This window comes from Diadema antillarum, unplaced genomic scaffold (genome assembly GCF_040938485.1).
Source record: "Diadema antillarum isolate AM-2024a unplaced genomic scaffold, OU_Dant_1.0 seq00001377_RagTag, whole genome shotgun sequence".
NCBI classification, from domain to species: domain Eukaryota; kingdom Metazoa; phylum Echinodermata; class Echinoidea; order Diadematoida; family Diadematidae; genus Diadema; species Diadema antillarum.
Window position 1 is genome coordinate 966,941 of NW_027272137.1, and position 27,628 is coordinate 994,568.

General features: G+C 37.1%; 2 protein-coding genes across 2 annotated transcripts in view; one reads left to right on the plus strand and one right to left on the minus strand.

Annotated features, from left to right (window-relative positions):
* Positions 1 to 6,809: 6,809 nt before the first annotated feature.
* Positions 6,810 to 19,331, plus strand: LOC139708850 (uncharacterized). The gene is made up of 16 exons (XM_071620809.1): positions 6,810 to 7,631; positions 8,295 to 8,380; positions 9,291 to 9,381; positions 10,079 to 10,153; positions 10,546 to 10,708; positions 11,196 to 11,272; positions 11,759 to 11,842; positions 12,192 to 12,262; positions 12,934 to 13,011; positions 13,546 to 13,606; positions 14,271 to 14,346; positions 14,756 to 14,955; positions 15,701 to 15,839; positions 16,225 to 16,298; positions 17,589 to 17,723; positions 19,191 to 19,331. Exons 1-16 carry the CDS (start codon positions 6,810 to 6,812, stop codon positions 19,329 to 19,331), a joined length of 2,373 nt encoding a protein of 790 aa, XP_071476910.1.
* Positions 19,332 to 23,987: 4,656 nt separating this feature from the next.
* The window catches only part of LOC139708856 (ATP-dependent translocase ABCB1-like), a 79,621-nt gene continuing 75,980 nt past the window's right edge, over positions 23,988 to 27,628 (minus strand). Inside the window, exon 25 of the mRNA XM_071620815.1 lies at positions 23,988 to 27,250. Coding sequence (XP_071476916.1) covers positions 27,056 to 27,250 — 195 coding nt within the window. The 3' untranslated portion in view covers positions 23,988 to 27,055. The remainder of the gene's footprint in view (positions 27,251 to 27,628) is intronic.

Here is a 27,628-nt window from a genome sequence, read left to right on the forward strand (position 1 = left end):
CAGAGACTCCAACCCCAAGCACCTTCTGATCTGGAGATTCTCCCGCCCGAAACCCCTAGCAAACGGGAGACTCCAAGTTGATGTGTGCGAGGCCCGAAGTTCCTAGGGTTCTAGGTGTTCTCTGGCGTTATCTAAGGCTTATTTTTTCAACATACGATAGAAATAAGTAAGAAATCCTTTCCACCGGGAGACACAGAGCCAGGGCGGGAGAAATCAAATCTCAAACGAGAGAACGGGAGATTTTGCAAAAATGGGCTTTCGGTGGGAGATCTCCCGTCGAAAACGGGAGAGTTGGAGTCTCTGTCATAATGTGTGTGACTAGTGTGAGCCTTTGCTTCATTTTGTGAAGAACTTATGTATGTTGGGATGAAGGTGAATGTTTAATTTACTACATGGTTATGATACCCTGTAAGTTCAAATGAAGTGGTATGGAGAATTCTGAACGGTATGAGAAAAATGTGCAATAGTATCCTGCTTTGTTGCACTCATTACTTTGTTGTTACAACCAAAAGGTAATAGCTCAGTGGAAAGTCTGTAGGAGTTATGCCATTCTGATTCCAAAGGGACTATTATATGACTATGTGAAGCCACTAAGATTCATAGAAGTCATGCCTTAGTGGTAGAAGGTCAGGAGGATGCTTCGCTCAAAAGAAGCCATGGTTCCAAAGACAGTGAGATAAACTCCTGTTGGTGCAAGACAAGCTCATGTACAAGTTACACAATCTACACAACTCACTGCTGTTCTACCACCAATTCACTGACTCACATTTATTAATTTTATTTCATGCTTTAGTTAGTTTTGAAACCAGGAGAGTCCATTGGTCCCACTCAATTTGAGTGTCCAGCCCCGACCTGGTCAGGCTCATAGGTCAAATTTTACTATTTATTGAGTTATGAGCTATTACTGCTTATTGTCGGCTGAAAACAAGAAGGGGGCTATTACGTTTTAAGATTTGAGCGTAAAGACAAACAAAATAATCAATTTTCATATCTATAGATAAAAAGTTTATCTTATCAAAAGTGGGTGGATTTATAAGTATTGTTCCAAATATCAAGTGAAATTCCACCCTTGTGGTTTTGATTTTTAACATTTAAAAATGAAAATAATTTAAAATTGACAAGATAATGTAGAGGAGATTGAGCACTTCAATGTGATACCAGTAACTTGATACCCCCCCCCCCCCCCAAAAAAAAAAGAAAAAGAAAAAGAAAAATATATATGATAATGGCCTTCTGATTCTCTGCCGACGATCTTGACCAAAGTTGTAGTCAGCATAATGATGAGCTGGTATTCTGTGTGTAGTCGATTGGTTCCACAGGAAACAGGTGTAGTGCTTGCTATTAGACCCTGTCCCACTTTCTTACCTCTTGGCAATGACACACTGTGTATAAGCTGAAGAAAAGGTTTTTTTTTTGCAAGAAACTGGTTTTATTGTTCGTTGACAGGCTGAACACACACACTGCCATGTATTCTTGATTGCATGCAGGAGCCAACTCGAGGTAAAAATTATTTTACAAAATTCTGAAGACCATGTGCATGATAAGGTATGTACTTATATACCTCCCCAGACAAGCTGAATTTATTTCCATGAAATGGTCAGTCATTATACTGTCAGGAGGAACACAGATTGATGGGTGTAGGGCGTCATCAGTCCAATTTGTTCTCTGAAGATTACCCCCCCCCCCCCCTTTTACAGTTTCTCTCAATTTGAGGCAATTCTGGTTCTGATATTCACTCATTTATAAGATTACAGCACCAGAACTATGAGTAGAGATTGAAGATGGAGAGTGGACAAAATCCCTTGAACCATCAGATTGAAATGAAAGTTTGCATCCTTTTTTTTTCTTTCCTCTTCTTTTGTTATTTTTTTTTTGGTTTTTTTTAAACTAGTAGAGCTCACTAAATGTTATTCTCTGTCAGTTTGTGAGTAATGTATGAAATTTAATTCTATGCTGAAGCAGCAGATTTTGTGTAATTGTTAACACAAATCTAAAGGATGATTTTAACAGAAATTTACTATGAGTCAGAGGTTCTGAAATCTCCCACTTTTTTAAAATTATAATTTTTTTTTGTAATTGTAGTAGAAAATCTCCCTCAGATACTTTTACAATGATACTTGCATAAAGTAATGAAATATTTCACATGTAATGTAACTTTCGTGAAACATTTCTCAGTTATGAAAGAAATTTGCCATTTTATGAGACAAATGTATTCTGTGATGATTCTTCAGTGTGGACAATCTTGGACGAGTATTGCTTGCCGATTAAGGTATTTGTTGTAATATAGGTAATTGTTTGAATATTTGATGAAATTTGCCACCAATTTGACATGGTTTTGAGTGCAGACACCAAAATAGTCTGTAAATGTCATTCACTATTAAAGTAAATGGTTGATATATTGGTTTGAGTCAACAGAACTTTAAGGAGTCCTGTAAGTCTAATCTGTTAAGCCTGCCCCTACATGAAACCAAGAGTTTAGTATTATCACTGCCCCCTGTAACGGTAGACCTTGGACCTTGTGTCATTGTAAGATACTCCACCACATTGTGCATTAGACATTTTGTAGAATGTCTTGATGTTTTCCACATTGTCATTAATATCTACAGTTCCCACAATTCAAGCCTAGAGCATGTGCTAAATGTCTTTGTGGTTTGTCTGACAAATTAAAAGGAATCCGTTAAAAGTGTATTCAACATCAAAGATGCTTTGGTGTACACACTCGCTGATCTACTGTGTACTTCAATCACTATTTACTTTGATAGATGGGATTTAGTTTGCATACATGTTGATTGTTGCTTTGAGGTTCAACCAGTTTGTGATACAGGCAGCCCAGTGTGGTTGCTAGAGATGAAAGTTGTAAGGGAATTAAACATTTATTTGAGCACATTGCATAAGAGGCTCAAAGAATGAAATGAAATGATGTGTTGGATTGTTTTGTACTAATAGAAATACAACAGCCTATGACAGGTTCTTGAGTCTTTATGTCGCCCTAGGATGAGGAAAGACAATCACAGATTTAAGTGCATTGTAAATTGGTTTGCCAGGATTTTGTCAATCCCACTCAGCCTACATAATGAGTTAATTTGTTGATATTTATTGTGCAAGGCAGACTCTTTAAAGAAACTGTGCAATGTCAGGTGACTGCAGTCACAATTCTACTTCCTGCATTCAGGATTTGTTCTTTGTATGTCTCTGTATGTCTCAGGATATATAGATCGCAAAACAATTACACTTATACAGAAATATTTTCAAGTGCAACTATTGAAAAGTTTTTGTGTGTATGTTTGTTGAAATTAAAAAGAAATGTCGTTCTACTGTGGAAGCAACACAGAAGAAAACAAAACGATCAAATGTATGATGTCAAGTTTATCTATAAAGCAATGTGCTGGACAACACAATATTTCTTTTGTTGTTATGATGCTTACCATGCACTCTTGAAGTCTATGCAGATATGAGTATTATTTTAAGATATGTTGCAGAATTTTCAGTATGTTTTGAGACAGCCAGTTAGTTCTTAAATACTGGTTGCTAGACTAGATGTTTTAGCTGCAAGTTGCAGGGCTCTTCAACATCTCAAATGGATGTGATCTCAGACTTTACTCATGACTTACACTGTGTATGTTATGAAATAGGATAATTAGTTGTCATCAATCATTTCCATGTCTTTAAGAGCCGTATATAGATTTCAGAAAGTATGACAAGACAATTGTAGTCTTGAATTTCATGGAAATGAAGCAAACTTGGTGTAAAGAATTCCCTCTGATGTGTTTTGATGATAAAGCCCAGTGCCATGATAAGCTGCATATCTTACCGTAAGAAGTCTACCTATTTTATGGAATATTTATTCAGATGTAATATTTATGGACGTCATTGATATGAATGAAGTATTCCGAGTACTTAATTTTCTTCATTTGTTTGGATAAATGGCGCAAGCAAGCAAACATGCAGTAGGTTTGAAGCTATGTCATACCGCTGTTCAGTGAGTTTTTGACCCATATACGAAAAAAAAACCCACTGAAAATTGCAAAATAAATGAAGAATGAAAGTAAAATGTCTCTATATGCATATTTTGTGTGGTTTCCAATGACTGTCTTTGGTGATTAAATGAGACCTACAGATGCTTTTTAGACTTTTTTTTTTCCACTGGAACGTCTATAAATCAGTTATACTGGGTACAAGGTTCCAAAATTTATCGTGCTTCAGATGAGGAATAAAGATGTTTTCAAAATTCATAACAAATTGCAGTGAACGAGGGTGATGATGGAACAGCTTCACCTAAGAATGCATGATTTGGGTGCTCAAGAAAGCAGAACAGAAGAAAACTACATGCATAAATTCTACTTTAGTGAACTTGTGAAGCAAGTGGCATTGTAATGGAACAGTATTGCTAAGTTACTGAAATATGTGAGCCTCCCATGTCATCATCCTTGTCCAGTGTATTGATTTATCTGCTCAAGGACCACAATAAATTAAAAAAAATCTATACATGGCACTATCAATTTATGTACTGCATGATGTGAAATCATATTAATCACCTGGAATACCCATTTAATCAGCGTTAAGCCTTCTGACCATTACAGGAGTGACATGTGGCTTGTATAGCAGAGTTGTCATGTCTGTATTAGTGTACCGGAGGTTTTCCCAAAGTTTGGGATATACAGTCAAACTATGTATAGCGGCCACCCAAGGGAGATGAAAAGAGTGGTCGTTATAGACAGGTGGTCTCTAAAGCAGGTTTGACTGTATCTTCATATCCTGACAAGAGTTTGTCTCCCTGAGATGTATGTTTGCTAGTTGTGAATACACATTCTGTATCCCTCTGAATGCTCATTGGAACCTAGTGATTCTAACGTGTGGATGTTGGCAACCCTGGTTCTAAAGACGTATTCTAGTAAATGGAGGAACACAAGAGAAGAGAAGGAGTGACTGTCAGGCTTGATTGGGATTACATGTGTATCGATAATGAAAACCTAGGTGATATTGTGAATGCCCGCTCATGCGTTTTTGTGTGTCTGTGTGATGATGAATGTGTGCCCGTGTGTTTCAGTAATCAGGTGTGACGTTGTTGGAAATGATTATGGTAAACAGTGATCCTCGAAATTGAAGAGCAGTGATTGCTGATTCTGTAACATAGCTACTCTTTCTCGATGTCAGAGATATATAGATAGATAGGTACATAGATAGATAGATAGATAGATAGATAGATAGATAGATAGGTAGATAGATAGATAGATAGATAGATAGATAGATAGATAGGTAGATAGATAGATAGATAGATAGATAGATAGTAGATAGGAAAGATAGTTGATAGATAGATAGATAGATAGATAGATAGATAGATAGATAGATAGTAGATAGATACATAGATAGTAGACAGATAGATACATAGATAGATAGTAGATAAATAGATAGATAGTAGATAGATAGTAGATAGTAGATAGATAGATAGATAGATAGATAGATAGATAGATAGACAGATAGATAGATAGGAAGATAAATATGCCTAGATAGAGATAGAAAAAAGAAGAGGGGAGGCGGAAAGATATCTTAAAACAATAATATTTCAGCCATCGTGATACAGTTTCAAAATAATCAGATTTCGGACACCCTGTGAGTCCACTGCATTGTTACTTCAACGTCTTCTACAGCATGATGTATTACCAGGGATGTGTGTATGTGTGTGCGTGTTGTTCGTGTGTTGTGTTGATGTATGTGTAGGTTTGTATGATAGGCTACTAATCCCTGGTCACCATGGAAACGTTCTCTCTAGAACGATAAATGTCTATCGCACCACAAACTTATCTGATTAGTGTTTAACTCTGTCGGTTCGTTATCAAAATAATCCTCTGTCGTTCCGTATAACGGAATTTAAAAACTTTACTCAAACAAACCAGAAGTATCCTATTTGTTTTATCAGATCACAGGCTGTTTTTTTTTTAGTTAGATAATTTGTATGTTACAGTCCGACATCCAAGACAATGCGTAGCAAAATAACTGATGAGTAGAATTTAGGCAATGAATTCTTTCAAAACAGAGGTATCACTTTGATCAACGTGTTTTCCGCATTGCTGGATATTTATGTTTTTGGACAGGACTAAAGTTCTTCTCTTTTGTTTGACCCCTCCTGGAAGCTTTGTTAGGAGATGTCACACACTCCGGAAGTACTCCTTCTTGTATAATTTGGCTGAAGAGGAGAAATCACAGCCCCATGGCTGCATGGTGTCCGGCCAAACATGAAGCTGCATGAAGCAATGAAGACATTCGTGTAGGAATTGAGCTACCCCTTGTCCACGGTGACTCGTGTGGGGAAGAGACATTTAGCGGGAGATGTAGCGTCGTGGTCTGTTCATGTGCTGATCCGAAGAGCAAGAACGAATACTCAAAGCATCGACATACATCTGAGCCTGTAAGATCACTGAATGGAGTTTGAACTCGGTATATCTTTCATCCTCGTAAGCAACCGCAATCAATAATATTTGTTGATTATTATGGCACTTGATATAATGATGATCAGTGTGATAGCCCTGCGTGCAGGGTATTATCGCTGTTTACTCCCCTATATGAAGGGAGAAAATTAGGAATGCCTCGCCAAAATTACTTTTGTTCAAATTTCCGAGTTTGAATCTGTCTTTATGAGCTTTACGGAAGACTTCATTAAAGTGCCTTGTTCTGTGTTTCACTATGTTTGTTTCATAAACTGATAGCCTTAATGCTAATTGATAGAGAGAAAAAAAAAACCAGGTGTTGCCTTAAATCAGATTGCATGACACGATAGGCCTACTGAGAAGATACATCATCTTTTGATCACTATGGCAACACGACTCGATCCCGAATATCGTCTGCAGAACATTCGCTCAACGCTAGACATCCTAGACGGGAAAGGCGACAGAAAACGGAAGCAAACACGACTTCGAGGTGCTATTCGAAGTCACACCATATCATCCAACCAAAAATCCGACCCATCTCTAAGCGTTGTTAAAGAGTATAAGATGACTATTGATATACCTCCTGATCACAGTAAAGTGTCAAAAGGAAAATACTCGGGATATTTGTCAAAGGTTGTCTCGAATTCTTCTACGACTGCAACCATCAGTAGGCGGCAACCGAAACAAATTGCTACTCCACATCGTCTGCGTGTTCCTCGGACAATAGAAGAGCATAAACCAGGAGGAGACCGTAAGCAGCTGGCTTTGATGTCTTCAGCATTAGATTCTGAGCTGCAAAAATTGCACGTTAAAAAACGCGAGGTAGACGAGCAAAAGGATGCTGCATCCAACGTAATCAATAACGCCACTTTATCGTCCACTTCAAATGAAGAAGCCTTTATTAAACCTTCACGAGATGACGAATTGCAGAGAGGAGGTGATGTCACGGTAGCTGCCAGTGGCGTTTCAAAATGGAGAAATGTAGCGAAATCGGCAATTAGGAATAAACTGTCAAGTTCGAAGCCGTCAACGATAAGCGATGCGGTTCAGCACAGGAGCAAATCAAAGCGGAAGTCGGATTCATCGATCTCGAGTCGAGATGACGAACATCATGGAGTGACAGGGTACGAGAACGTGTTCGCGGCAGTCAACGCCGCCACGATGTTTAAAAAGCAGAGACAGAGAAAAAGACGGGAAAAGAGAAAGGTACAAATCTTTGGCAACATCTAAAACCTCTTAATACTAACCCTCGGTCATTTTGGAGTCACAAAGGGACCTGCGCTTTTGATCCTGGCAGAATCTTCGTCATAGCCATGCATCGACGTATTTTGTTGCTTGCCCTGAACGTTTGTCATTTTGCCTCTGACGAAGATTCTGATAGGATCAAAAGTTAATGCCCCTTTTTACTCCATTTTACTCCATTGGCTCGCCACTATTGGATAAACAGTTTGCAGCAGCTTTTTTTAAATTTATTTTTTATAAATGTTATAGTTATTCTTATATTTCCCGTGCATGTATCTCAATTATCCTTCTGTCCTTGTCTGTTCACAACAGTTTATAGGCAATTTCAGATGTACTGTGATAACAGTACAACTCTTGAAATTATCTGAAAGAGATTAGCATTTTACTGCATGTTGGATTAAAGAAAACAAACAAACAAACAAAGAAACAGGTCGTATGACCTCGATGCATCAGAGGAATGGCGATAATTAAATGTTGTTGTTGTTGTTTTTTTTTTTTTTTGGGGGGGGGGGTTCTTTGTTTGTTGTTTTTTTGGTCACAGAGTTCGTATATAATAAGTGGTCAATATTGATTATTTTGATAGACCTCTGTGTGTGATTTTGTTATCATAAATTCCCCACAATGCAGCAGCAGCTGTCAAGATTGTTTCGCATCGTAGCACGACTAGCGATCGTCGTACGACGAATCTGCGCCATTCACTATGTGGACACTGGGTAAGCACCGATCGTAGTCACACGTGTGATATTAATACACTGTACAGCTCCCAGAATAATCGGTTTCAGTTTGATTAGTTGTATGTGCATACAAACTGAAAGAAAAAAAAACGAGTTAGAATGTGAGTGAAATTTGGAACATTGCCGGGTTAATGTAGGCCTACTTAAATTTGTACTTATGAAGTGTCAATCTCGTTTTGTTTCATTTTTTTTAGAATAAAATACAATTACGTTTGATTGCTCACATTTCATTCGTAATATCGCAATGATTCAGTGACATTTCTTAAATCTGTACAGTGCACTCCCGTTATAACGAACACGTTTATTACGAAATTCCAGTTAAAACGAAATAAAAATTCAGGCCGGAAAATTATCCACTCTTTGTTGTTTATCGTTCATTTGTTCGGTTATCAGGGGCGGATCTAGCTTTTTATAAAGGGGGGGGGGGGTGTCCCCCCTCCTACAGTAGGGAGAATTTTTGAAAACCCGTGTGTGAAAATGGCGTTTTCTTGCATCTAAAACACCACTATTTTTGGTATAGAGGTCATTGCCAAATTACAAGTTTAAAAAGAAAGATAAGATTTTAAAAAAATGTTTTTAATTTAATCTAATTCTTTTCTCTTTTTTTCTTTTTTTTTTTTGGGGGGGGGGGGGTTGCAACCCCCCTCTAGATCCGCTTCTGGTTATAACGAAATTTTGATATGACGAAAGAAACTGCCGGTCCCGAGGACTTCGTTATAACGGGAGTCCACAGTAATCCTTTTCTAACATAAAAATTGAGCACATTATTAGATGTCTTAATGTTATATCTGATGAATGAGTCGGTACTCGGTATAGCTCCTTTCCATGCAGTGCGAATAATCTGCCCCGTATGGTGTTGACTTTTTTAAATCAATCTCCACTGGAATAGACAATTTGAGCTGAGCGTCGCACACCTAGTGTCAGATCGCCAGCGAGAGGACCTTATGTTTGACGTCACAGAGTACAAGGCGAAGAAAAAGGTAAATTTATACATGCACGAGATAATTGGCGACAATCGTTACGAATTTACAATTCAAGTTATTACTCTCGAGATCCGAAATGGGGAAAACCCAATGTGTAAAGGAATGTGGTAGTTGCAACTATTGTGTCGTGTGCAGCTTCCAAGCGTAAAATGATTTTAACCACGAATCAAAATAATGTATATTTTCAGTAGTAGTGCATAACTTGAATCATGCATTTGATAAACTTTGATTGCAACTTGTTGGTGGTTCATTAGAGGATAAAGCTTCATGATATTTTATCCACTAGACAACACGCTCATTTATAATTGTTCCCTTTTGTTCTGCTACCAAGGAAGGAAGAGTATACACAAGGAAAAACAAATGGAAGCCCGATGACGACACTCTCCCACGCGTTACTTAAACTACTTTTACTGATCATGCTGTTTTAGGAAGTAATTCATGACACAGATAGTGTTTGCAAGGAAATGAATAGGCACAGCAGTGGCGGATCCAGAGGGGGGTGCAACCGGCGCACGCCCCCCCCCCTTTATTTTTCGTTAAAAACAAAAGAAATTTAAAAAAAAAATGAAATGAAACCCGGAAGTGGCACCAGAAATATTAGTTGCGCCCCCTCTTTACAGAATTCCTTGATCCGCCCCTGCACAGCATAGACCAAAAACTCGAATAATGCTTCTCCCTTTTATCAACCTTTAAGTGGCGCCTAACGTCTGAAACGAAACGGATTCTCCAGAAATCGGCATCATCTCGAACAGAACAAGATAATAAACACGTAAGTAACTCTATTATAATCGTGTTGCATTCCGAAATTATTGTCACAGCAAAGCCGCTGCAAAGTTATATCACCATGCCGAATTATAAACAAAAAACACAAAGAAATATTCAAAAACGGTCTCGTAGCATGCAAATTGAGCTCATCAGCTGTAAACACATTGTAAACACAATTCTAATTGTACTAAACTTGAGTCGCAACGGTTTTACGACTGATTCTGCTATTATATACCCGACGTATAGTTACAATGTTAGTTGGCATAATGTGTAAATTATTTTGGCAAATAGTCATAAAAGTATCATAGGAATAACGAAGCGATACATAATAAGATGTTATGTGGTATTCAAAGGCGTAACGCCGTTAACGGTGCAGATTATAATGTTTATAATCAGGTAGAGATGGCTCTTCGGGATCTCTCCTCCCTCGGTGAATACCCGGCCGCTATGCAGAGCAGCATCGCTCGTGTCGGCTGGTACGAATCGTACGGACCTAATCGTGTTATCGTACGAGAGGGTCACGCCCCAGATGCTTTCTACTTTATTCTTTCTGGATCAGGTAGGTCGTAGTAACCATGGGACGTACAAATATATATACATTTCCTTCGTATATAAAACAGCAGATGCAACTTTGACATGAAAGTTTTGTTTTTTGTTTATTCTGTTAATATCATATTAGTATAAGTTTGCATCGACTGGCCCTTGTGTCCGTGATCAATGATGGACATTTTATGAGTATATAGACATTTAAACGTTTACCTTTTCTGCCCAAGGATGAAAGTACTGTCTTCTGAAGTGATTACAGACAACCTCACTTAAAGTAGCCTCGCACAACTTGAAAACTTTGACAAAGTCGAAAAAAATAAACCTGTAATGAATATAAATACGTGTTGATTTTATTATGTGACACGAAATTCACGTAAGTCGAAGGATTCCCTCCCCCCCCCCCCCCCCGTCTCTTAAAATTCGATTTGGGCGAGGTCGACTGTAGGCAATATGAGTTGTTTTGTGGTACATTCTCTGATTCCCATTCTTCTCACTGACAGCTTTGGTGAGTGTATCAGTCCCAGGTGACATCAAGCCAAAGATTCTAGCCATTCTCCTGAGGGGTGATAGTTTTGGGGTAAGTATACTGCTGAATTGGGTGTGGGATTTATCATTCTCGGTACATCTACCTCATTGTGTCTTGACTTTCCTTTCTGATACTGCATCAACAAAGTCAAATCAAAGTCTGAGTTTTCCGTTTTAAAAAGAAGTGAACTACTTTAGTTTGAAGACGTCGTATTCCTTATATGAAATATTTTGCAACGATAAAATGATATAGTATATAAAAAAAAGCTCCATATGATTAAAAACTGGTTCTATCACGTCTAGAAATGAAAGAAAGGAAATGGGATTCCACCCACAGCTTTATAATTATGAGAATAGTGATCAACAATCTGTTTACACTGCATGCGACCATATTAGCATTCAGCTCTCTTTCCAGCGTCAAACTTACACACTTTTGTATGTTTGACATCGTGCTCATCTCTCCCTGTCATTCTCCGCCCCCTCCGCCTCTCCCTCTCTCACTCTGGCCTCACTCCTCACACTCCTCCACGCCAATAAGGAACTGGCTATCTTGAATCACAGCAAGCGCACCTCAAGTGTTTCCTCGAGGGAGGCTGTGGAAATGTATGTCATCTCGGCCGAGGTAGGAAGTTTGACAAAAATATTAAAGTCGACGTTATAGGTTTACAAAAAAAGTTTCATTTGTTTTCTTTGGATATTGTACCATAAAATTCATAACTTGATTGCGTCGTATTTTTGTTAGTGTAAACTAAATTGGTTAGTTTAAGAATTTAACAGAGGGTGACCAATGTGTGGTCTGCTTTGGAGGTAAACGTTAACTGAATTATTTTATTATTATTTTCTTATTATTTTCTTTTTAGTAAGTGCACCTCGATTTATGCTGAATACATCTTCTTATATTCAGACTTTACTCAAAGTGTAGATCAAGATATTAATAATCTTTTATGGGATTGTGATTGGTTGCCTTGCAGGACTTCATTTACATCGTTATGTCTGGGAATTATAAAGTGCTTCAAGATCCTGGGACATTAGATTTTATGAGGTAAATTTTCAAATACTAGTAAAACTTTTGTCAAATAACGCATCGAGCTGAATGATAATATATCAAGGTACTAAACTTCAGACTGGTGACATTCGCGCTTGAAGTACCATTTTTTCCTTTCGGAGTGAGTCAACAGTTTCTCAAAAAGTTGATCTTCCGCCATATCAAAATTTGATCGTTCTTCTACCCTGATAGTCTATTATTGAAATCGGCAGTACATTTTATGACTGTCACTACGTCACATCTTCAGAAGTAAGAAGTAACTGACTTCCATTGAAATTGAAAATATCATGAGCTTTGTGAGTGCATAAGATCCACCTTTTAATTCATGTCAATTCTATGGAACATTTCTGATATTACAGCAACTTCTCTAAACAAGAAGCGAGTATGAATTGAAACACGTTGAACAAACGAATAAAATCAATTCGTGCACCGTGAATCACCTTGCATATTCATATTATTTTTGTTATCTTTACTTGGTCGTCAACATGTTTTCAGTTCACGACATGGTTTCGAATGTAGACCTATTACCAAGTAATTTTATGATCAGACTGCTCCATCTTATAATCAATGCCAATAATCCACGTTCATCTAACTGTTTTTGTCAGTCGAAACGTTGCGATGTTATTTGCAAATCTCTTATACAGTTTATTGCTTCCTCTCTTCGATAGGAGTGTGAACTTCTTGAAGGAATGGCCTCTGAAAAACATCGAGAAAAATCCCAAGAAATGCGTCTTCAATTTCTTCAGGTGAGGTTTCTTCTTACAGTAAATGTTGGATGATTAGATTAGCTTTCGATGTTTATATAAAAGGGAGAGCAACGTCGATAACAATGTAAGAGATTTAACTGTTTTTGGACTATGTTCAATAATGTCAAGTACGTGTATTGATATGAATGTAGGAGGAGAAATTACTCTCCTGCATTTTATCCGGCAGGTCCCCTTAATTACTTGCCTCCCAACTGTAGGTTGACTTTTGTTCCAATATCGTACGAATACTGTTCAAAGTGACTATTTTCGGACATACGATGCTTCGCGCAGCTCTTTTAGTGTTGCAACGTTAGACCCAATTCTAGTTATACAAAGACTTTTGAGTTTTGACGATGATCATCAGTTCTGCTGTCAAATGTACGAGTTTGGTTTATAAAGCTTAGAGTTTTCTTGTTAAATCGGTACGACAAGCGTATCTTCAAATAAGAGATTCTCAAAATGTTGCTCTCAGAACTTTAGCATAATGTTTCTCTACTCATTACTCTACTCTCTACTGATTTTACTCCTATACAGGAAGAATACAGTCCTTGTGAGAGACAGCAAATTTTCCGAGTGGATTTACGTCATTAAGTCGGTAGGTGAGACCAGCATCTACCTTGGTATATCGCAAAATAGGTGACGTAATCATGGTAAAGTCACAGCGACCTTCCTTCACTCTTATAAGCATACAATTTTTTTTCTCTCCAAGCTACTCAATCTCTATTGAAAACAGTATTTAAACCCAGTAACGTTATTGTGAAGAAATATCAATTTCTACTCCTGCTCGCAATGCTCGTCGATTTTAGAAAATTCTAAATATGTTCGAGGTAGAAGCAACGAACCAAGAACATACCTGGTACTTCATATAGATCAAAAAATGATGATGATGATGATGATAATAATAATGATAATAATAATAATAATAATGATAATAATAATAATGAGATGACAATGACTGTGACTTTGAAAAATGCCAAATAGGAATTTTTCTCTTGAATGATTCTAACACTTATCTTACACTTTAAAAACACTTCATTTCTTCTCACCATTTCTCTCGCTTTGATTATAAATGCATCTGCTCTTTATTGAATTAACTATTCATCGTACGAAATATTGACATGTTCCTCTTATTATTTTATCATTGTATAAGATCACTGACCATTGGTTTGGTCTGTGAATCATTTTATTGGCTGATTTTGTTTATTTTTCAAACATTTTACGAAGACGATGTCATTGCTGTATATTTTTGTGTTTTTCAGGGAAGCTGCTCTGTTCTGAAGCAACTGAAATATGTGGAACCTGAATCACATCCAAAGAAACCCAAAACTGATAAAAGTGAGTTTTAGATAGGACAATATTTAACAAGTATCAAGTATAATACTGTTACAAATAGTCTTTCCCAACTTGATTTTGCTCACTGTTTTTCTATGGAATATTTATCAAGGCCATTCTCGTTCTTTGAAGACATTATACGAGTCATGCTATACTCCAAACATGAATCAGAAATCATATCTTGCTACAGTCAGTGTCGTGCGTTAGTTGGATATACCCTTTCTATGTAGCCTTCTGGATGGAAATATTTCTTTGATCTAAATTGCTTCATATCTCTGTTTAATAGATAACGGTTGATATATGTCATAAGCGGATAATTTATACATCTTGAATAAACTCGTCTCCCAAAATAAGATGTATTGTCTTCGTTGATAAAAATACATGTAAATATCATAATATGTGCATTTGTAAGGTTCCCGGCTATCGATATCACGACACGGGCAATACTTGGTTGATCGAGAGAAATCGTTCCTCACCCGGCGAATGATCGCTGCTCGTGCGCATAGAGAGTCACTGTACAAGCGAGGCATGGACCTGCCTTACCTCATGATGAACGCTGAATTGACCAAGGCTATCATTCCCGCCAAAAGCAGCACCTCCACGATGCTCATGGTAAGCGAATGCATGGTAGCTGTATCATCAAAGTCAAACTATACCTACACCTTGATGAAATAGACTCCTGTAACCATTCAAATATTTGTGTCATTTGCTTAGTCAAAGTAAAAATGTTTTCTCAAAACAACAGCAAATGAGCATTATCAATTTTAACCCCTTTGTTCACATTGTATCACCTTCACACACCTATTTGTGTACTGGGTGTGACTTTGAACCAGTGATCTTTAAATTAATGTTCACATGGAACACTTTCCTTAAAGGGATGGTATAGTTTTGGTAGAGACCTAAGTTCAGGTTTCTAACATTTTTTGGTGAGATAACGAGAAACGTCGGAGTATGTAATGTGAAAGAGCGTATGATTCCAAGAGGAATTCGACGTCTATTTGATGAAAATTGTTTTTGAAATGACTGAGATATCCAAAACAGAGCTATCCTAATAAAAAGTGGGACCTACCTTTAATTACGATCGCTTCGTTTTACTTTGTTTTGGGATGGTCTCAGCCATTTCAAAATCGATTTTCATCAAATAAACTGTGAATTCCTGTTAGAATGGTATGCTCTGTACTATTTCATAAGTAGCTTCTTGGTATCTCGCAAAAAGTTAGAAGCCCAATCCTCATCTCCACCAATACTATACCATCCCTTTAAGCAATTGCATGAATCATGGCGATTGTGGAATGAAGAGTTTGTGGTTTAAAGAGTGCTAACGTCGTTAATCGTCCAAATCCTTCTGAATGGTCAGACCGCAGAGGAGGAAGTGGCTGAGATGGAGGAGGAGAGACAGGAAGAGAGATGGATGGAGGAGCTGGAAGAGGCTGGAGCTCTCACTGAAATGAAAGAATCTTTGTTTCCACTCGTTGAAATGGAGGAGAATCATAGCGGTACGTAGTCATGGCAACGACATAATGAAGATTGGACGAGATAGAAAGATGAAAGAAGGATAGAATTTGATATAGCTTTCAAGAACAGGGTTAGAAGATCTGAAGAGAACTTTAACCAAACAAGAAAATGGGAGTGAGAAACTGATGAAAATCTAATTTATGTTTTTCATAATGAAGGTTTTTTCTTTGCTGCGAAAATAAATGAATTAAATTGACAATACCAATGAATGATTAAACCAACAACATTGACATCTATGATGATATTGATAACGATTATGACAGTGAGAGTTATTATAATGACAATGGTTAATTCATAAGGATAATATCAATAATACTTGAATATTCCAACCTTGCATACTGTTGTCAATAATTCATCATAATACAGATGATGAGCTACCAAGATACGGCCCTCAACGAACCTTTGCCGATGATCTTAACAAACCTGCTGTAGATAGAAAGGTAAGACTTGGTTTCTCAACAATGTGTTTGACATCAAAGCCTTTGTTACCATCATTGTACTGATAAACTATTTGACGAATTTAATTAATACCGCTCAGTATTGATTTGTATGTACTCGATGACAGAATCCAGTATTGAGGTCAAATCTCCTGGAGGATGAGGAGGAAACTGGATGTCGCTCTGTGTTTGTATCTATCCAAACTCTACAGCGAGGGGGCGTCTTCGTGAGTAACTCCCTCATTTCTTTCTTATCGTGCTAATTCCATATCTAGATCAATCAATCAATCAGTCAGTCAATCAATCAATCTATCTATCTATCTATCTATCTATCTATCTTTATCTATCTATCTATCTGTCTATCCATCATCTATAGCTATCTGTCTATCTAAGTATTTATATAATCTATCCATCTATCCATTCATTTATAGCTATCTATCTATCTATTTATCTATCTTTCTTTCTATCTATCTATTCTATCTATTCTATTTATCTATCTAATTATACTACTAAAAAAAGGGGGTGAAGGACCACTTGTTTCTTTTGTGTATAACTTTTTATACGAGGTATTTTACTTAAGGAAATGCCCAATACAACTGTTCTAACCCTGGAATGACTTCAAACACACTGTTTTAGTTTCACATTTGGTTGGTTTCATCAAGTCGTTTCATCATAGCACCTTATGGAATGTTAGTTGTTATGGGCAACAGCTGACTACGTGAAGTGATACATAAGTCTCTGGCATGGTCCTTAATATTTTTGAGTGGTGTATAAACCTACAGTCTACATCTGTTCTCATTCCCTTTCCTTTCTCCTGTCAGTTCTTCTTTCCTTTTTTTTTTGTGTGATTTCCTTCAGATACCAAATAAATTGATAGTGTAGTCTGTACTCTGTTAGTTCTTTACAAATAGATTTACATCTTCTGCCACTGAGAAATATTTTTGATATTCACTTGCAATGGATGAAAGAAGGTTTGTGCGTATGTATGTTGTATAATTAGGCATGTACGTTTGTAGAAAGCATGAGGGCAAACAGACGCCACGCACCAAGCAGCAATAAATTTTGATTGATATCGAACACATGGCAGTATATGGTAAACAATTTGATGATTAATTCATGGTTTGTACTACGGGGCCGCTCACATAATAAACAGTTCGTAAGCTAAATTATAAAAACTAATGGGCTCGTAAATTCGATCTACAAGCAACTATCCTTCTGCTTGCGTGAAAGTTAATGCAATTTATGTTTGTTAGCCACATATGAGAGTACATTTATTTGTTCATCATATTTCAGGGTCTGGTGGATGTCCTGTTCAGTGAGCAGCCAAGCCTGAGTTTGGTCAGTCATGGAGCCGAGTGTATGGTCATGTCCAAACAATTCTTCCTACAACACGCAACAGACGACATGCTGCACCGTGTCAAGATATCGGTGTGTTCTCGGTGATCGGACGTACTCCCTCCATCCTTTCGTTAAAATTCCATGATATATTTAGAGATTGAGATAAATCTAATGAAATATATAATTTTTTTCTTTTTTTTAAATTAACCCTATTCCCACCGGGGGGGGGGGGGGGCATTTTGCCCCCCCCCCCCCCCCCCCCGACGTTTCGCGTGATTATTCCGCAAGGCGTGATGCTCTCGCCGCGACATTTTATGACTTTTTTCTTTCAAGTATCACGAAACTTTTGACACAAATTTGTCGCTCCCGGGCATACCGTTTTGAAGCCACGCCCCTTTGAAAAAATTTGACTACCCAAAAATTGCTCCAAAACATGATTTTGTGCACAAATCCAATGTAAATTGTGCCGGTTTTGCAATTAATTCATATAAAAATAAATATTTTTACTTTCAATGGCTGATAATGATTTATTTTAGCCTGATTATGCTTTGAAAAGTTTCTGCGACAAATTTTAACGAAAAAAAAGTAAAAAACAGAGAAATACATAAGAAATTCAATAAACAACAAAATACATAAGAAATAATTATGAAGCCGAATTTTTGCTTCAATATTATTGTTGAGGATATTGAAAAGAATATGTTCATCAAAAATTGAAAATCTTGGAGCTTTATATTTTTTTTGGATTTATAGGCCAAAAAATATTTTGCATAAATTAGCATAAATTAATTAATATGAAATAAATAAATCAAAATTTGAAAAATCTAACTATACAGTCTTGTAGATTACATTGGCCTCTACCTTAGCGCGATCTATGACCGAGATCTGAAGGGGGCCAAAAAGGCCCCCCCCCCCCCCCCATGGTTTCAAGTCCCTCAAAAAACCCGGTGGGATTAGGGTTAAAAATGGCTTTGAGGATTCGACGCTCAAATCCATATTACAGATGAATGACTGGCCTATATTTTACAGTTGACTTCTGTGAGAGTCTCACGACCGTTCTGGAACTCTATTTTTTCTCGTGGGTGTATTTTAAGATTGGGAAAACATCGCTTGCAGTACTTGAACTGTAAGCGGACAAACTCACGAATTGTATGACATTTTCATTTAGTATGGCATTATGCCTTTTGAAGAATATAATGTATCTCTGTCTTTGTCATTTGCACAGAAGAGTAGATAGATAAACTTAAATAGAATCCTCTGGTACTAATAATTGTGACGTTTGTTGTGTTATGGAAAAAAAATAATCAAAGGTATTATCGAACAGATGAACAAATGAGTCGGGCGTTCAGTGGACAAGAATGTACTCAGAATGAAAGTGATTGAATACAGTGGTAAATCCACTCGGTTGTCGACAATCATAGAATCTGTCTACGTTCAGTCCAAGCCACTTCACTGGATACTGATTTCATCCAGCCTTGATCAAACACTCAGAATCAAACCTTTATTCTTCCTCCCTAAAAAATCTCCAATTCCTTCCCCTCATCCTCCTTCCTGACTCAGATGATGCCTTTTGCTAAGGAGGACGAAATTCAGCGCAGCTTGGAGAATCAGATAAGATGGGAAGCCTACCGGAGCGCCACCATACAACGAACCGTCGACAGGTTGACACAGGCGAAGGAAATTACTTCTCCAAGAAAATGAGAACTCAGCATTTTGTGATGGAGTCAGATGGTACACTTTCGGTCACTAAACAACAACAACACCAACAATTTATGACTTTTAAAACCCTGGTAAAAGAAGAAAATCAGCTGTGATTGAAGATTTTGGTGATTTTATTTTCTGTGATTTAGGTAACCAAAAATCCTCTGGCTAGTCTGTTCTTGTTTAAAGTTAAAATGAAATGCCAAGTTATGATCAAGTGAACTTTTATGAACACAGTGAAATCAAAATAACAGAGTAGTCAAATTTTCTTTAGGATTGGAAATAGAGAGTAAGGAAACAGTGTCATTTTGACGATAAAAATGGTTCGGTTGGTCACAACCAGACACACGAATAAGACGAGGTATTGCAGTCAGCTTTTCACACTTCCCACACTGGTTTGTCTAGAAAGTACCAACCAAGTGGCGGATCCAGAGGGGGCGCAATTGGCGCACGCCCCCCCCCCTTTATTTTTCGTTAAAAACAAAAGAAATAAAAAGAAAAAATGAAATGGAACCCGGAAGTGGCACCAGAAATATTAGTTGCGCCCCCCCCCCCCTTTACAGAATTCCTGGATCCGCCCCTGCTATGACAGTTTGGGTGATAAATTAGCAGTTTGGAACATCTCCCCTTCACATGCTATCCTTCCATAGTTGTCACAACTGTACAACAATTTGATACAATAATGTGCTTTTATCATGATTATTCAAAGAACAAGAAATCTATTGAGGATTTGTGTGCATTTCAATGACAGACTTGGAGGCGATTCTACCATCACTTCACATCCATTGTGTGGTTGTATTATGATTGTATCCAATGTCACAGTTTAGTTAAAAGTAGCAAAAAAAAAAAAAAAAAGAAGCTGCTGAAAACTGCTTATCCAATAAGGCGAGCCAATGAATGAAAATGATCATTTTGCCTCTGACGAAGATTCTGCTTGGAACGAAAGCTCAGCCCCCTTTGACTCCAGTTTAGTTAAAAAACAAAGAAAAAAATAGATCTTAACATGTTGAACCTTTTTGCTCCTCTACCTGATTGGCATTACTTAATTTCTTTAGGTGAATTTGAAACACACTCTAGCTTACAATAATTCACTATAGTATAAGTATCAATAAATCCTCAGAAAAACATACAGTGGCAGACAAGCAAATTGCTGGGAGACCAGATTTTGAGAAATTCCTTTTGACCTTATTAAAGTTTTATAGCTATGTGAAACAATAAAAATTGTCAGTCGTGTCATATATCCATACCTTAGTTGGTAGTTTGGTGCATATCATGACCCTAAGATGAGTATTTTCTTATTTCACCACGATTTTGCAAAAGTGTGCCATGACAAATGCGTTATAGCTTAGTCAAATAAATTTGGCTGGTTAGAACACAGCATCAATATTGAACGTAAAGTTTTGACTATTTTGTTCCGTGAAACCAGGATAATGCTGAAAGTGACGATATGTTTAAATCATTGCTGAAAACTGATCTATATACTCCATCCCGATTAGTTGTCATTGTTGTTGTTGTTGTTGTTATATGTACATAATGCTGTATTTTAATTTAATATTTTTTCTGTATTAATGCACTTTAATATAAAACGTCAGTATTAAGTGCTATATAAGTGTTATTTATCATTATCTATTATTATTATTCAGGGGGTGAAGGTTCAGATGTGAGTTTCTTCAATTTGATTTCATCCATTGACACTGGTTCCCTTTTTCCGACGTGTTTGTTACTTTACAGATCAGCAGTTGCGATCTTAACAAATTTCATTTGAAATGGAAGACAAATTGAGGAAAGTCACACCTGAACCTATTTTGTTCAGTGTTGTCTTTGCCTTATCTACATGTTTATGTTTTTGCAAATGGGATATTTATTGAGGCCTTCATCTTATCTTCATCCTTCAGTTTTCCTTCTATTTTCCCTTCATTCTTGGAGCTATTCCTGCTTTACACACACCTACAGTAAATATGCATCAATCACCTCATCATATCACATGAGTACACTCAGACACACAATATTGGGTGTAAGTTTCAATGTAGCTATGACCTCTGATTGGGCTAATCTAGAGCAAGCCCTGGTTTTAAACTCATATTTTCATTTCACAGCAAATTATCAAAATGACCAGAAGGGGATTATGCCTCAAATCAAACAGAAAAACAAACAGACAGACAAACAGATGTCTTTCTCGCAGTATCAATATATTCATCAACTAGAAATATTGTTTCCATAATGCAAATAACATCAAGTATGATAAATGTGTACAATAAAATAATGTGAATGTGTATTTATAATTTACATGACTGATACAGTGAGCACATAAATTTATGTATACAACTTATTTAATATTTCCACTGACATAAAATTGTTAGAACGTGTGCCAACAAAAATTTCATCATGACTATAAACATAGAAGCATTTACATGTTCTTCGGAGGGTGAAATTATACTCGTCAATCAGGTCCCAGCATCACTGATGTATGCCACCCCTTCATTTGATTGGTAGATTCCACAGATATCAAGACAAGTGTACAACAATATATTGGTAAAAACCAACCCACTCCTACTCACTGCAATGGATTGGGACAAGATATAGCAACGGACTCAAAAAGGAGAGACAATATTTGTAGTTAACCTGACATCCCTCTCACATCACCCAGTTCATGCCAACATGCTCCTCACACCACACTTGGGGATGTCTGTGAAATTGATTCCATACACCCCCTTTATCAAATGGAATGGACCCAAATCTGCATACAGGCATCACACCAAGGCAGACTATTCCACTCTAGCAGCAGGTGATGTCATCACATGAGAATAAGGCACTACATCGATGATGCAAACAATTGTGGAAAGTTGTGCCGCAGTAATGGCCAACTATAAAAGCAGCATAAAACAGATAACATTCATCCACATTACACATTTGATTTGAATTATTGCAATATCTGCTTGATTCACAGGTGCAGCAATCTTAACAGCTAGGTTTGGTACAAACAAGCTTTTCATATTTCTGCATCTGTCCAATACACCTCTGGAGAGTAATCAATCAAAATTAATAACATTGTTCTTAAAATCTAGCATAACAAACAGGCAGATTACTATAGTGTGTAGCATGCAGGGAGATAGTGAACTTTTTACAATGCAGACCACAGCTTTCCTGTCTGACTAATTTGAATGCATGTTTGAGATTAGTGCTCTTTACAAGAAAAAACACAGCATAATGGAAATAAAATTCCTTTACTGTTTGACACAACATCCTGGTAAAATGTTCTGAAAGTGCTGATGTACACTTTAAATACAAAATTATATTTACAAAAAAACACACATTTTATATGTAGTTTACAGGCACACAAAAAATCTAAATTTGGTATGCCATATTCACGAAAAAAAAAAAATAACGAAACATGTAATTGCATTGAGGGTGCCAGAAAAAAAGGCAGTAATTAATGATTTCTGTCTGTTATATGACAATTATAAATGATGAAAAAAAACTGATGAACAAAATACAAAAATTACTTCATATCAGTCATAAATCTCCTAATAAATAAGTACTGAACAAATGAGGCTACAACATTCCAATGTACAAACAGAAATCAAAAACACAACATCAAGAGGGAATTGGAAACAAGAGAAATAAGGCTGGAAAACTATTGCCAAGACTGTTCTTGATTCTGAAGAAGTGATCAATTTAAAAGTGCTGTTGCAATGATGAAACAAACAGCCTCGTTTCATTCTGTATGCATCCATCACATGAGTTCCTGATTTACTACCAGCTGTGTCTGGGCTAGGAACTCGCCCTTAATAGCCGCCATATCTGGGCCAGGAACTCGCCCTTATTGGCTGATGCATGACAGATTACCACAGTGACTGAAACAAGTCATCAAATATGATGGCAAGTTAAAAAATATCAACACCTGTTAATTATAAACCATTCTCAATTCAATATTTTGGCACCAATTTCTAGTGATATTCTAGCCAGTCAGTGCAAACAGACTGCCATAGCTACAATCTTGCATGCTGGAATTTTCTCCACAAAGCAAGAACGACTAAAAAGTCCCCATGAGGAGAGCTGAAAATATAACTCATATCTCCTCTTTCATTTTTATAGAGAAAAAAATTGTAGGACTATATTTGCACTTTACTTTTAATGGCAAGCTCTCTGTAACACCACATTCAACAATGGTCCAACAACCTTGAGTAAGAGGCATAAAGATGAGAAGCTAGCAAGATGAAGAGACTTCTGTTTTGTCTCCAAGACGTGGTATGATCTTCACTTTGGTCCTACATCTCAATCAGAGAGGTCTGAAGTCATTTAGCTACTTCACTCCTGACAGTGATTAGCTCATTGACATCCTTGAATGGGGACTCAAACCTAAGATTTATCAAACACAATTGCTGCACTTTGATTAAATAAATTATATTTAGTTTGATATGGATGTGACATAAATAATAATGGCCATCACTCTTTAAAGTTGTGTAATATCTTGATTTTGCTCTTCTTGCTTTAAAGCCATGTTACAGTTCTGCAGGACACCTAAAATAAGAAAAATATCTAGTTCACAATGAATTCAAAGGGTCTTGATATCACGAAAGTGAGGGCACAACCAAAATTTCAATGATAAAATGACTGTTTGTTTCCTTTTGTTTCATACCTTATTGTCATTTGCATGTTGTCAGACATAGCAAACTTAGTGTTACAGGAAAGACTGACATAATAACTTACCTTTTACAACTGTATGACTAGGGGATATGCTAAACCCACTTTAAAAACTTACACACAAGTACCAAGAGCTACCACTCCTTTATCAAAGCTCTAAAAGACAAGTACTGTATCACTGGACTATGGAGATTGATAGTAACAAAAGAAGAGAGAGACAAAAAAAAAAAATCAACTCAGAAAATTGCATCTTAGATGAAATTGCATTGACGTTGATTAATCGTAACTTAGTTTCTGAGGCAAGTGGGTCTAGAGATATTATCTTTTACATACCTTGATATACTCTCTACATAAAACGTGTTTATAACCAAGACTTTCAGGCAAAATATGTGTCAACATTGGTGAACTGCCATCACAGTACTAATGGTTGGACCACAAACTGCTGAACTTTTTTAAAGATATCATAAGCAGGAATGTTCTGAACTGGGTATGGGGGTTCACATTATAGACACATACAAGTAGTCACAGCAACTACTACAAAATAGGTGAGAACCAAAGGGATAGTACAAGCCAATATCCAGGGAGGGGGTACCAATTATAGTGGCTGCAATCACAAGTCTCTATTCTCTCTCCATCAATACAATCTTGTTTGCAAACTTGTTTCGTTGGTTGATTCCTTTTTGTGTGTGTATGTGTTCCTTTTTTTCTAGAGAAGTTTAAATACTTTCTTGCTTTTCATGACCATTTGATCTGAAGACTCAGCATCAAGAAATGAGTCACATACAGTGTACATAGAATCAATCATCCTACTGACCCTACGGATTGCCGAGAATCATCTTATTACTCTATGCCAGCAACTTAGGATGGACCTGCCTTCATTATCACACAAAACAGTGTGAAGATCATTCAGTTTCTCTACAATGCAACACATTTAAATAATACTGTAGGTATGAGGAACATAGAGAAACAAGTTTAAGAGTCTGGGTCCCGCATACTGTTGAAAGAGTTTATTTACACTCCATGATTGAAGGGCAGTCACAACACGGAGGCAAGACAGCTTCTATCATCCTTGGTCCTCAAGCAAGACTATGGAATAGATCTAAAAAATTATAAACACATTGACAATAGTCAATTTCATAATAAAATTAACACATTTAAAACAGGTTCTCATATATCATCTGTATAAATCAAACATCATTACACTACGGCATCGGTGGCTAGATAATCATCGCAAACTTTGAAAGAATTCTTAATACTGCAACACACAATCCTGCTGCTTGATATTTCTCATCGCTTATCACTAATTCTCTGATTGCAAGCTTCATGTTTCAAATCACTGAGTTTCATCAATCATATTTGAGATCAGCTTGAGTCAGATTTTCATGTGTAAGACATCTTCAATATGCTAGTCATATATCATTTAGATCAATCTACTACTTTATGCAGCTTGTGCTAAAGTCCATTTGCACCGTTAGTCTTGTCACACAGACGCAGTTCGTCTGCTAACCCTCACCCCCTTCTCTCTATCATGTTCTAACATTTACACAGTCCTTGCAAAACATAAGCTGCAATATCTATAATATCTATGTACAGAAAGCTTAGAGACAGACTGGTGTATAGTCTGTTAAGTTACAGACAAACACCATTCACAAGCTGGTACTTGCTTACAGATATTTTGAGTACCAACATCACACAAAGCTGATATACTTCATCCTTGGGATGTGTAATAATGAAGAGGCTGGGCGTGGTGATAGATGAGTGCCTGTGGTAAGAGATAACGGGAACTGAGAAAATTGTCCTTATTTCACCTGATTAACTCATCAACATTCAAGGTTATGTCATATTCTCAATCTAAATTCTTCATTTCTAGTCTAGATTACATTTTCATCACACTTAATATAACAGACGCTAAGCACAATCTGTTTGAATTATCCCATCACTAACATTGCTCTACACGAGACACACAGGAAGAACGTCTTGAAACAATTCAACAAGCAAATGACCAGAATAGGTCTCTTTCTTAGTATACTGTATATGCCGTATGCTTTGTCTGTTTGTCTGTTTGTTTGTTTTTTGTTTTGTTTTTTGCGAGCTGGGTACTATTCACAAATTTTACACCACGCGAATAGAGTAACTTTGATTCTGCCATGAATGCAATGTGCATGTGTACGTTTCTCCATCCATTATTGTACACCACAAAGGCAAATTCTGCCACTCGCAAAATTGTCTGAAAGTCCCAATTTAAGAAAATTATACATCCTTCAAATACGGCAAATACAGTACTCTGTGACAGCAACTGGTAAGATGTTAATCAATCAAATCACAACAGAATTACATTGTTTCATACATTATTTCTAACTTTGCACATATATCACTGGCTTGAAATTAATGTAACTTCATTGCACTGGTAACACGACTGCTGTAAACACAAATTCACTGTAAGTACTATTCAGCAGAGTACATCAACATCCTAACCATTCCATGCACTGACATAGCATTTAAAAGCTTCAGCATTGATAAGAGACTAGGAAGGTTTTTTTTTTTCTTTTCAAATACTGAAATCGAGTAAAAGGAGACAAAAAATCATAGGTGATACAAAGGCCCAATTGTTGCACCTTGCAGAAAAATTAAACCAAAAACCCAATCCCAAAACACTTTGCTAGAAGGTAATCAAACTAACGTCTCAATAGGAAGCCTATGAATGGAACTAGTCTCATCTCAAGGCACCTTGAACAATATGAGCCAACTAGGAAGAACTAAAAGGTCTCACTAGTCCTTGTCTTTGAATAGTACAATATGCCGATGGCTCATTCAGTGTAGACCTAGACTGCTGGAACAGACTCTTTGTCAAATTTCACACAGAGAGCAAAGCTGTTACTATACCCATCACAGACCAGCACCACTATGAAGAAATGCAGGCACGGGTTAGCCTTTCTCCAAGGCTCAGTATCACAAGCTGGGTTTGAGAGCCCCTCAATATGTACTGGTATCTCTGTGAAGGGTTCTCCTAGGATCAATTCATATGAGTTTGTGAAAGAAGAGGCCTGGACAAAGAAAGACTATCTGGAAGGGTATTTTTCCTAACTCTGCTGGCCCATGGTTAGGGTGTAGTAGTGGCCCTTTCTCTGCACCAACTCATGGTGGCGCCCTTGCTCCACAATAACGCCATCTCGAATGACGGCTATCTGGTCTGCATTTTGGATGGTGTTGAGTCGCTGGGCCACGACAATGGACGTCCTTCCACGCATGGCGTTGTCTAGGGCATTCTGGACCACCTGCAACAATAAGAAAACATCTCATTTAAAGTTTTTAAAACTCTGGTAACCTTAACACCGTCACTACTTTTGATTTGTTTACAGTATCTATTGTGTCATGGGAGGATCTGAGAGGCTTGCACCAAACAAAATGTCTGACGCATCATTTAACATGTCATCACGATCAAATCAAAAGACTAACAGTAACTGGCTTTTGTAGATCTTGCACCAGTGAATCTAGTGTAGACAGCCTGAACAAAACAAAATATCCTAACCAGTTATTTCTATATCCAAGCTATGGGATACCAGAGACAGAGACAGAGACAGAGACCCCAAAATTTATGAATTTTGACAATGCGATGGGAAAATTATTGGGCATGGATTGTAAAATTGGTTAAC